General features: G+C 31.1%; 1 protein-coding gene across 1 annotated transcript; it reads left to right on the plus strand.

The window, feature by feature from the left end:
• Positions 1-570: 570 nt before the first annotated feature.
• On the plus strand, positions 571-5,827 carry LOC126720726 (putative methylesterase 11, chloroplastic). Its single transcript, XM_050423494.1, has 5 exons — positions 571-1,007; positions 3,372-3,608; positions 4,237-4,380; positions 4,981-5,112; positions 5,228-5,827. The coding sequence occupies exons 1-5, from the start codon at positions 672-674 to the stop codon at positions 5,510-5,512; spliced, it is 1,134 nt and encodes a 377-aa protein (XP_050279451.1). The 5' UTR covers positions 571-671; the 3' UTR covers positions 5,513-5,827.
• Positions 5,828-13,070: the final 7,243 nt, after the last annotated feature.

A 13,070-nucleotide genomic window follows, 5' to 3' on the forward strand; every position in this document is an offset into this window, starting at 1 on the left:
ATAATTAATTTCTAATTTACCCTATAGTCTAAATTCTTCATCCCCTTAATTTTATATTACATCATTAATTTAACAAAAATATCTTCAAGTTATCGCAACATTAATTGATGTTATCACTTAAAAATATTTTGAATATTTTATATAACCTTTTCACATACAAGCTTACAACATTATTTGCGCATTGTGCGGTCCCCCATCACTAGTTTAATTAATAAATGGGAATGAAAAATAACATTAAAATATATCTTTATATGTAACTTAGAATGTAACATATGCATCTTCTCTCCACTATATCTTTTGTAACAAAGTTAATTATGTAGGTTCAGCTCTTAATTAAATTCAAACTAACACATGCTTGTACCATGTATTCAACTTAATTGTCTCTAGTGTACTGTATTGATCAATGCTAATATACACACCACTTTGTACTAAGTATTAGAAATGTCCTATTTAGGAGGAAACTTGGAGCTCACAAGTAGACATTAAAATAGGGGTAATACTAAATTGGGAGCTCACACGTATAAGCATAAAATTTTTCTAGCACACACAAAATTAAACAGCCTTAGCTAGCATTTTCAAAGTCCAAACCCCTAGCATAGACTTTCCATTCACATATGTATACGGGTATCATATGAGCCTCTTTTTCTAACTTGCATGCATTAGCATAGCAAATGGGAAACTCATGGGCATGTTTCACTCCCAAGGGCGTAACCTTCACAAAAAAACCCTCAAAACGTTTACCAAACTCTTCTTCAACCAAAAGGACTAAGAAAAAGGATGAGAAGCTTGAGTTTGATGATGCTCTCATTCACCAACAGGCTCTTTCTGCAGCTTTCCTCTTCCACCAGCATCAGCAGAACGGTTCTCTACCCCTTAACCTTAACAGATCCACTTCTGTGGTGTACCCACCTACAGCTGCTCCTAAAAAGCTTCCAAAGAGTTCAAGTTCTAGGCAGAGGTCACGTACTGATCATTCTCCCATTCAGCCTCTTCAGCTTGTTAACAAGGTTTGACTTTGTTTCTTTTTTGTTTTTAGTGATTCTTGAGTTCATTTGCTGGAGAATATGTGTTTATAATTCTTGTTTTGAGCTATTCAAAGTTGATTCATGAATGGAACAATGAGGATTCTATGGTTTTTGGATGATTAATTGTGTCATAGTTTTATACTTCTTTTACTAAAAAACATAAGTATTCCCAAGTGAAAACAGATTTCGTATAGTCTAGATTTTCATCAATATAGTTTTATTTCTTCTTGTTCTTCTTCCTCCTCCTTTTTGTGAATTGAACTACTATCAATTTTTATTTTTTATTTTTTACAAATAAATGTAAAGCTAGTGGATGATAATTGATCGATAAACCACCACCTAGCTATTATGAACTGGTAAATCGTAAATGTAAGTATTTAAGTATTTTTCTAATATGCTAATACTTGTATAGAGTTTCTTACCGTACAGTATATAAGTTTCTCTTTAAAACATATAGTACATATAGTTGCTTTGAATTTAATTTTCCTTAGAGAAGATAACATTGTTTATGATTATTTGATTAATAGAACAACATGCTTGAAATTAATTATAAAACCTAACATACTTTGCATGGACTTAAAGAGTTGAATATTAATTTTATCATTTTTAACTTTTTATGACATGAGATAGAGTGTAAATGGTCATTTAACCATTATTCTAGTAGGGCAAGACTTATATCCCGTGCTTTGGATGAACTATCGGGCTGACATGTGGCATTTTTAGGATATATGTTATGCCTATTTTGCATCTAGGAACGTAGAGCATTGGATGCAAGCCAAACCCATCCTAACAAAGGATAGGAATTTGATTTTTTATTTTTATTTTTTCACTCAATAGTCTTTGAATGAGTTGGTCAATCTGTAAAATAGCACACGGACCAGTTCAAGGAGCGACCTCTTGGCCTTTGTAAAATATATTGAAAAGATTGTTTTTTAGCCATAGGTAAAGATATCTTATTCTAAAGGATTAATATATACTATGATATTAGATTACATCACGTTTTTATGAGGATTTTAAGCAAAGAGTTCTCATTTGTCATAGGACTACACATTTTATCATGGGCTTGTTAGATTTCAACTCAAACCATTAAATTCAGTGGGTTTGGTCAAACATCAAACGTTCACAAAAGATTTTCATAAATGATGGCTGGAAACATCCATGGATTCCACTGTTGTGGTCTAACATGTAGGTTGAGGAGTCGCAACTAGTTAGTGACCTCAACAATTCGAAGACTCAAAATGGAAAAGTCAAGTCCAATATCTTTGTTGTGTTTTTGCCTTAAGTTACATGACCTTCATGCCACATTGAAGGAAGCTAATTTCTTCTAACTCTAGCCATACGAGACAAGTCTACCTATATTACCACTCTTGCCCATGGTAGGGCAATCCAGAGGCTGAGATTAATCTAAGCAACACATATTCAATAGGTTTAGGGGCACAAAATTGTTCACAATTGTTGTTGTGCTATGTTGTATCAGTATATAATAAAAGTGATGTCAATAGTGAATTCATGTGAAAGTAATGTTACATTCTCTCGACATAATTTACCACCATAGCAAAATTGTGAGAAAAAAAAAGGTTGTCCCTAATCAAGTGTTCTACCAAATGTCAGACTTTTTTTTACCATGCATACTGCAGACAGAAAAGAAAAAGAAAAAGAAAAATAATAAATAATAATAAAAATAAAATTATTTACCGTGCATTAGTTGAACAGCATCAACCCAAGAGGAATAAATTGATCTTGGAGCAATTCTTGGTCTGTCAGTTAAATTTACTATTTTTCATTGATGCTCTAGTGGAATGCAAGTTGGATGAAGCTGTAAATTTTTCTTGGCAATATTTCTTTGTTGCTTAGTTATTACTTTTTACCATCAAAAAATTACCTTTTCAGCAATTTGAATGCTTGTGACATCAAAAATGAATCCGTTTACTACAATATATATATATATATATATATATAAAGACTAATCTTTGGATTACAACCAAATGAAACTAAAAGACAGTACTTAGAAAGTATGCAATTGAATGTAGGCTTCAAGTGTGGACTGAACACGGAGTAGGGTTAATGGGACAAGTTAGGCAGTGTGGAGCGGATGCATTTTACCTGAGTTTGTGGAAAATTGATGTTATCTATTTCTCATAATTGCCTATCATACATGCGTTAATTGATCTTAACCCAAAATGCTGTTCAAACACTTGCATACAATCACTTTGATTTTGTATTTTTTACAGCGCTGTTCATTAGGAGATGGAAAGAATGATGGTTATATATATGTCATCCAGTAAAAGTATATTCTTCCAATTATATATCATCCAACATCTTATTTTGTTAATTTCCATTCCTTAGGATCTAAATACTGATGGCCTGGAAACCATACATTTTGTTCTTGTTCACGGAGGTGGCTTTGGTGCTTGGTGTTGGTATAAAACAATCACACTATTGGAAGAAAGTGGATATAGAGTTGATGCAGTTGACTTAGCAGGTTCTGGAATTCATACATTTGATACAAACCGCATTACGAGTCTTGCACAATACGTAAAGCCACTTACTGATATGCTAGAGAAACTTGGAGATGGAGAAAAGGTTTTTTGCTCTCTCTTTGAATCTATGCTAGAATAATAATGTGAAATTACAGTGCACTAATATTTTTTGACATTCATATATGCTTATAAGGTATTAAAAAAAATTGCCAATGCCTTTGATTAGTTGGTCTTGGTTAGTTGGTTTGTTATTCTCAATTGCAATTTATAAGGATAAGACCCTCATATTGGTGTTATCTTATACAGAGATAACTAATACAGAAAAGGGATGATTAAACAATAATCATTTTTGGTATTCTCACTTTCTTGCACTTTAATTTAGTATATCTATATTTTATTTATTCTCTATCTGTAATTTCATATATATATATATATATATATATTCAGGTGGACAAAATATTCTGGTAAAATTCACCTGCCTTTATAAAAATAAGAAACTTACGAGCTTTATGGGGGAAATAATTGAAACTAAATTCAGCATTGACATATGTTGATCCCTAATATGCTTTGTGGGAGAAATGATTGAAACTAAATTCAGCATTGGCATATGTTTATCCACAATATGTCAATTTTAACATCTTTATGCCATTTTTATCCATATCAGTAGTAGTAATGTTGGTAAATTTTTCCATTTAGATGTACTGGGGCTAAAATTTTTCTTTTAAATGCAGGTGATTTTGGTGGGACATGATTTTGGTGGTGCTTGTATTTCATATGTAATGGAGTTGTTTCCATCTAAAATCTCAAAAGCAATTTTTATAGCTGCAGCAATGTTGAGTAGTGGGCAGAGTTCCCTTGATATGTTTTCCCAACAGGTTGTTCTTCACTCTATAATTTCTTGGACTCAAAAAGTGGGAAAGAAAAGAGAGAATAATACTGAACTCATGTACCTTTGGTTTCATTCATAAATCATAACTGTAACAAGGGAAACCTCATTTTATTTTCCAAGTGACTTCAGGTTTATATGCCTCCTTAATCTGTAAAATGATCCTCTTCATTTGAAATGAATCCATTTCATAGTTCAGATTGAATGTTAAAAATGTAAAGGTGTATCAAGTGTCGCACTATTTAAAATTTAAAATTACATGGCACTCTATACACTATTAGATCCAAGTGATGAAATCTTAACTATGGAATGTACTTCCACCATTTCTAGTGAAATGGAGAGGATATACCTAACCTTAATTATTTTAGATCTGTATATACTTAGATGCCTCATTTTTATGAAATACACTCTTGAATATATTGTTTGTTAAGTTTCAATCCTTGACATTTTTTATTATATCAAATTCGCTGCATAGGATTTAATTAAGTATGAAGGAAGCTCTGAAGTCCAATGTTCCAAAGATTATTTTCTAGCATGAGATTTATGTAACTGGTTTTTTTTCTAAAACTGGTAATCTATGCTATAACAGACAGGTTCAAATGATCTGATGCAACAAGCTCAGATATTTTTGTACACCAACGGGAAAGATCAGCCTCCAACTGCTATAGATCTTGACAAAGATTTGGTGAAAGAATTCTTGTTCAATCAAAGTCCTGCTAAGGTATCTTTATAATATTGTCATTACTGCTTGAATTAAACATTCTTGGACCAGGTCTAATTTAAGAGTGTGATATCAATACAATGCCGGAGATTAAGTTTTAATTCTCCATGTCCAGGATGTTGCATTGTCATTAGTTTCAATGAGGCCAATCCCTTTTGCACCAGTTGTAGAGAAACTCTCACTTTCTGATGTGAATTATGGCTCTGTCCTGCGATTCTATATCGGAACTCATGAAGATTGTGTCATACCAGTTGCTCTGCAGGAGAACATGATAAAGACAAATCCCCCAGAACAGGTTTTTTGGCTCAAAGGTTCTGATCATGCACCTTTCTTCTCAAGACCTCAGTCCCTACACAAAATACTAGTAGAGATATCACAAATTCCATCAAAGCAAGCCTGAATCCTACTGCACCAAAGCCTGGTGTGGTAAATTTCTGGCACAGTGTGGCCTACATATAGTAAGTAGCATGATGCATATCTGATCAAAGTTAACCAACCACGATATATAACACGATCATGTGCTTGAATATGCTATTGTTTTCTTTGTGTAGCTGTAAAATTTATAAATAGTTATACATCTGGCATCTCCCAATCTTTATAGTACATGTATTTCATGTGCTTGTTAGTACAAATGAGCCTGTATGAATTTAAGTTTACAAATTTGTATAGTAACTAAATACGAAGTTTAAAGGAATATGAAGAAAGTTGTTGACAATATCTATTTGTAATTTTAATTCTACGTACGAATATTACTAAATATTAAATGAAGTTACAAATATTACTAAATATTAAATGAAGTATTACTAATGAAATAGATAGATTTAATAGTTTTGAAAGAAAAACATTGCAGTAGAACTCACTCAGTACCATGATAGGGCATACTCTTTTACTTCAAAGTACAACAAATAGCTCTAATAAAAGTGGGACTGCACTCCAATTGGTACACATTTACTTAAGATTGATCCTTGTCCTAACAATTGATGGTAAGTCAAACGCTATGAATTTCTGGGGGCTGTTGGGGTCTTTTGGTGCATGGTCACATCTCAATCACTAAAAGGTTGGCCTTATTGGATCCTGGTTTAGCTTTGAGACTGATTTTAACTTGGTTTGACACTTAAAAGTCTACTTCCATGGTTTATGTTATTTTTCTACATACTGCTGCTCTGTTACAGGAAGTGTGTTTGTATAAATGAATTCCTCAGACAAAATCCCAACATTCCTACAATTACATTGGTGAGTACATGCTAAATATGGTCCTTAGAGTTAGATGACCATAGCACAATCGAAGGAGGAGATTTCAGTGAAGGGGGTTTCTGTAGTTGACTTCTAGTGATATTAGTGGAGATACTTTCCTTAACACACCCCTCAAGATGGAGTGTATGTTCATTACACCCAACACGTGATTGGCCAAGTGATTTGGTGAATAAGTCAGCAGTTATAACAATCAATCTCTATGTGCTTTGTGCACTAATGGAAGACAAGATTTGAGTCTATCAAGATTCAATATGGTAACCTTGTTCTTGCAAGATATGATTAATCTGTAATAAGGTATGCCAGAAGTTGTTTAAACCAAGTGATCTCATGATAAATAGTTACTACTGATCTATAGTCTGCCTTCGATGATGAACCTGAAACAATTGTTTACTTCTTTATCTTCCAAGAAATAAGTGACAGACCAAGGAATATGCAGTATCCAATGATCAATCGACAAGTGTCCCTACAAGAAATAGCCTTATTCTGTACTGAGGCTATTTCTGATTTACTCAACTTGATAACGTGTATGTTTATAGATTCTTTCCATGTTCTTTGATGTGATTCTATCACTTAACCAAGTTTAGTTCTAATCCAAGATTGCCATTGAAAAGAATTTTGTGGAAACCAATCTTTTTCCTATCTTGACATGAATTTGGTTGACCGAGTATTTAAGTACTTAAATTTAATTAGTCATCAGACCTTGTAAGATGTTACATAAATTGAGTTCATCTATGGCATCTCATGTGCATGTGTGTGTGTGTTTATTAACTAGAATAGATTACTCGTGATTATCTGAGCTGGCTTTGCATACATAATTAAATCTTGGAGCCAAAACTAATAGGTAAGATTACAAATTGGCAGCAGTGGCAGCTCTACTTGCAGCCAAGAGTACTTCAGTGAAGGTTAATAGCATTCTCTGCAATTTTCTCACAGCCTGCAATTTTATCACATAAAGGAGTGTGAAAGTGTTTACTTGGAACAAATTGGTGGCCATCCCACAACCTGTGCCCTGCCACACACAAAACACATACGCTTAAAAATTATTTACTATGAAATTCTTTAAAAGGGTGTCATAATCAACTTCTTAGGTAATGCAAATAAGATTGTATAACGAATAGAGAGATTCAATTTCCTTTCTGAAGGGCCAAACAGTTGAAATTCCAAATGAATAAGACTCAGCTGAAAGATTTAGAGATAAATCTCTCCAAAAAACCCAAATTATAGGCAGGGAAGATCTTATTTACTTTTCTATTTAAGAGAAACTGCAAACACAAGTACTAGGGGAGGGATCTTGAGGACAAACTTATGCTTATGCAAAGCACCAAAGAGATCACCAAAAAAAAAAAAAAAAAGGAAGATAAACAACTAAGTGAAGTTCAAGGACAATATCATTTGGTTGTTATAACTTTTCCACCCTCAAGAATGGAGCCAATATCATCAAGGACAAAGCCCTAACGATAAAAATGGTTGGGACATTAATACCAAGTTACTTCAAGAATCCTTCAATATGTGAGCAATAATCATACTCATTGTGACAAAAACGTTATTCCCAACAAATCAGATGTGTGAATCTGGTTCCAAAATTTGCCAAATATTTAATAAAAATCTCATAATCCCAACACTTTAATCATCTGAAAAAACAGACAAGACATAGTGACATAGACAAATACTGGCCTTTTGTTATCAAAGAGCAAGATCCTGGCACCAGGACTTTAAACCCGGTATACACTCTCCATCATAAACCATATGATACAACCCAACACAATAAGATTTACTTGAGTAAAATCCACAAATGCTGTGGTCATATGTTAAGCCTATTCTAAATAGGTCTTGGTCAAGATAGAGAAGTGAAATACTTCAAAAAATATCATATATCATCCCAGATATTTTCCCTCAATACTTAATCATCTGCAAAAGTCTAAGTTGTCAGACAACATGGATTCTCCAAGAGGTATATTCTTGGTGCCTCCTAATTAGTAATAACTTCTCATGACTACCAGCAATTACTCCACAAAAAAGGGAATGGCACTAGCACAATATAAGAGCCTTAAACAAGAAATAGACAATATGCTTAAAATAATATAACAAGAAACCCCATGGTTTTGTTGATTAAATGAAATGTATACAACGACCAAGCTAAGTTTCTACCCTCCACCTCTAAAACAAAATCAACTAAAGAATCGCAAAGCGAGTGGAGATAGAATCTGGGTTGTCAGGTTTGAAAGAGTTCTTGAAGGAGAGAATGATGATTCCTTCTCTCTCTTGGGCCACCGGTAAAAGAAGAAGAACTTCTACTACCAGAGGCTTTCAGTTTGGGAGAGAAGAACGCTAGAAAGAAAAGACTCCGTCGTTTGTTTTAGTGTGTTTTTGGTTTTATACATTACCTGCTTATCCGGTAACTAGTTTCCATTAAAAATAAATAAATGGCCAAGATTAAGACATGTAAAACATAGGGTCAAGGTTTAAAGGGTTGTCATACCCCCTCAAAATATAGTGGGTGCGTGGAATGATATTTATCTCTTATCTCTTTTACGTATATTAAAAGAATTCAACAAGTTAGTTATGATTTTTAATTTAATTAGATAATTTTTATTTTTTAAAAATTAAAAATAGAGTTAAAATTATATTTCAAAAAAAAAAAATACCCAATAAAATTTTTTCTCTAAAAATTAGGACTCTTTATTTGAATATATCTTACACACTTAAACTAGCAGTTTACTTATTTTCAAATCCTAAATTTTAGTTTCTTAAAAATTCATTCATGTATAACCTCACTAATAATAGATAAATTCAAATTGAAAAAATTACATTTAACTCAAAATAATAATAAAAGGCTCATTGCACATGTGGAGCCCATGTGATGAAACTAGTATTATCTAAATTTTGTTAAACGTTGAAGTTAATTATCTAAATTTTTATTTTTAGTTTTCAAAAGTTTTATTTTTAGTGCGCTACTGCTAATTTCCTGCCCTATCCAAAAAGACGACTCTAAAAAATTTAGGTATTAATTTATAAGTTGATCTTTCCTATCAAAAAAAAATTTATAAGTTGATCTCACTAAATAAGCAACTCGTACTCTCTTTGTTTAAGGTCAATATTTGAATGTGCGTGTGGAATTGAAATTTCCTTTCTTCATTGGCATGCCTTTGCCGGCTGAGACCTGGAAGTACCAGAAGGACAACTGTGAAAGACATGGCTAATGGCTTGGTCTTTGTCTGTTAGCTTGACCTATAAGTTCTAATTAAATTTTTTGATCAGATTATACTTAGTTTTATGTTATTTGACTGAGCATGACGATTCTGAACAAAAGAAGATGATTAAAGAAAAGAGCCAGCTTTCTTTTTTTGTAGAATAGTATTGTACTAAACAAACTAACTATTGTGGAACCAGCAATGATGAAAACTACATCTATTGCGTAAGAAAACATAAAGTAAATTTTATTATATAACTAATTTTAAAAAACAGAAATAAATCCAACGCTCAAATGAAGAAAAAATTGACAATAAAAAAATTGATTATATATTTATCTAAATAAATAAAAAATGACATACCAGCATACATAAATACCAATTTTTTTTCCCCATTTTGTAGCTAAACTAAAATGGTCTCCAATACGGTATTGACTACTTTACATTATACTATTAAGTAAGAAGACCACTTAGAATTCTAACGCTCAAGTACATTTAATAATTTCTTACATTTTGACATTTACAACTTATATTTTCAAGGAGATAAAAAAATTCATCCACATTAAAATAGGATTACAAAAAATAATAAATACTTATATAAAAGTAAAATAAGATATACTTATACTTATATAACAATAAGAAATAATAACTAGTATATATAAAAGTAAATATTTATAAAAGTAAAAGTATAATAAATACTTATATAACAATAAGAAATAATTAATATTGTTATAATATTGCCTACTTATAATGTTTACAAAATTTATAAATAAAAAAAAAAAAAAAAAATTGTGCAGAGCATGGGTCAACAACTAGTATATATAAAAGTAGAGACCTCATCTGGGAGAGTATGAGGTTCTGTCAAATAGCACATTTCTTGAGGCTTTCTTATTCAGGCTTTCATCTTATCAAAGTTTGCATTTATGTAAAACTTTTAGTTCATTGAATATGTCAATGGAGTAAATACACATTAACTATCTATAGCTATGCACTAATTATATATATATATATATATATAAGTATTTTATATGGTTTTTTAATTATAAAAATTATATAAGAAAGCAAAAACCTCATGTGAGAAACTATGCGGTTTTGTCATGTGGCATCTCAACTTCTTTACATATTTTGGATTATAATAAAATTCTATTAATAGGGTATTACTATTTTCACTGAGTGTTTAACCTACCACTATCATATTTCAATAACATAAACGTGACATCATAAATTTTGGATGATATTTCCATAAGCCAACTAAACATTAACATGAAATTACATTTTTTTTTTTGCTAACTCCAAGCCAATGAAGAAACAAAAATTATGATTAAAAATTTCAGAAAAAAAAAAAAAAGATTAAAAAACAATCAACTTATTACACAACATTTTTTGAGAAGATATTACATCACATAATAACTAATTTCTAATTTATGCAACATTTTCTCTATAGTCTAAATTCTTCATCCCCATATTTTTGTATTACATCATTAATTTAACAAAAACCACTAACACAACATTACTTCATATTATTATTTTAAAATATTTTGAACATTCTATATTAGCTTTTCACATGATAGCTTACAGCATTACCTACACATCACGCGGGGCCATTACTAGTATATATAAAAGCAGAGATTTCATGTGAGAGAGCATAAGGGCCCGTTTGGTAGAGCATTTTAGTAATATGTTTTCAGTTTTTAAACAACATTACATGTATTTTCATACACTTTTCACCCACATGTATTTCAAAAAAATACAAATAACATTATTCAAACTACTCTACCAAACGGGCCCTAAGATTCTGCCAAATGACATATTCCTTAAAACTCTCTCATTTAGGAACTCATCGAAGTTTGCATTTATGTCAAATTTTTAGTTTATTAAATGTGTCAATAGAGTAAATACACATATTAATTATCTATATGTGTGCACTAATTATATATATATATATATATATATGAATTCTTTTTGATTTTATATAACTAAACAAAAATCTCATGTGGGAGAACATGTCGATCTGTCATGTGGTGCTTTGTTAGAATAATTTTTCAATTGGCTTTCCACCTTACCTTCTTTACATATTTTGGATTACAATAAAATTCTATTAGTATGATATTACTATTTTTACGAAGTATTTAATCTACCACTATCATACTTCAATAGGATAAATGTGGCATTATAAATATGAAATTTCCACGAGGGAAAATTATTAGGTACTCTCGAAGTACCATAAATGCGAACTCCCTCCTTTCACATGAATGGTGGGTTTCACCATGAATTTAATTAGTAGGACCCACTATTCATGTGAGAGGAGGGAGTACGCATTTATGGTATTTCGGGAGTACACAATAATTTCCCTTTCATGAGACAACTAAACATTAATATGATATTTTTAAAAACAATTATGCTAACTCCAATGCATTAAAGTAACAAAAATTATGATTAAACAAACAATCAACTTATTACACCACATAATAACTAATTTCTAATTTACTCTATAGTCTAAATTCTTCATCCCTTTAATTTTGTATTACATCATTAATTTAACAAAAACTTCTTCATGTTATCGCAACATTAATTAATGTTATTACTTTAAAATATTTGGAATATAATGTATAATCTTCTCACATATGACCTTACAGCATTATCAGCACATTGCACGGGCCCATTACTAGCTTAATTAACAGATGGGAATGAAAAATTAACATTAAATTATATCTTTATATGAAACTTAGATCGTAACATATGCAACTTCTCTCCACTATCTATAACAAAGTTAGTTATGTAGGTACAGCTTTTAATTAAATTCAAACTAATACATGGTTGTACCATGTATTCAATGGCAAAAAGCACATTTTAGTTCCTACATTTTCAGGCGATTCCCATTTTAGTCCCTAAATTTTATTTTTACCGCTTTTAGTCCCTATCCTGAAAAACGTTTCCGTTTTGATCCCTGCCGTTACTCATTTAACAGAAATATCTTACGTGGCAAACGGTCCAACAGTAAATGCTGACATGTCTATTAAAATAATATTAAAAAAAGCCACTCAGATAAAAATAATATTAAAAAATGCCACGTCAGTAATTTAATTTTTGAAAAAAAGTCAAATCAGATAAAAATAATATAAAAATTTCTAACCTAATTATTTTTTAAAAAAATAAAAGAAATTAGTTAAATTAAATTTTTTTCCTTTTTTTTGGAAGAACATGAAGAACTTGTTCTTCATTTTTCTTCCCCAACTAAGCTTGCCCAGAAAATTAAAAATTAAAAATTAAAAATTTACTTTTCTTTTCTTGCATTTTCTTAGCAACCAAAACCATAAAATCACTCAAATTTACAAAATAAAAAGATATGCCCATAAAAATTTACAAAACACAAACATTCAACAAGATTTTCTTATGCTTTGAAACCAAACACAAAAAACACAAAACTCAAACCCAGATTTTCGGCCTCCATGCACAACCAAACCCAATGAAGCCTGAATAAGATCTTAGAGAAAGCGTAACGAAACCCGACACGAC

The sequence above is a fragment of the Quercus robur genome, chromosome 4 (genome assembly GCF_932294415.1).
Source record: "Quercus robur chromosome 4, dhQueRobu3.1, whole genome shotgun sequence".
Classification (NCBI taxonomy): Eukaryota; Viridiplantae; Streptophyta; class Magnoliopsida; order Fagales; family Fagaceae; genus Quercus; species Quercus robur.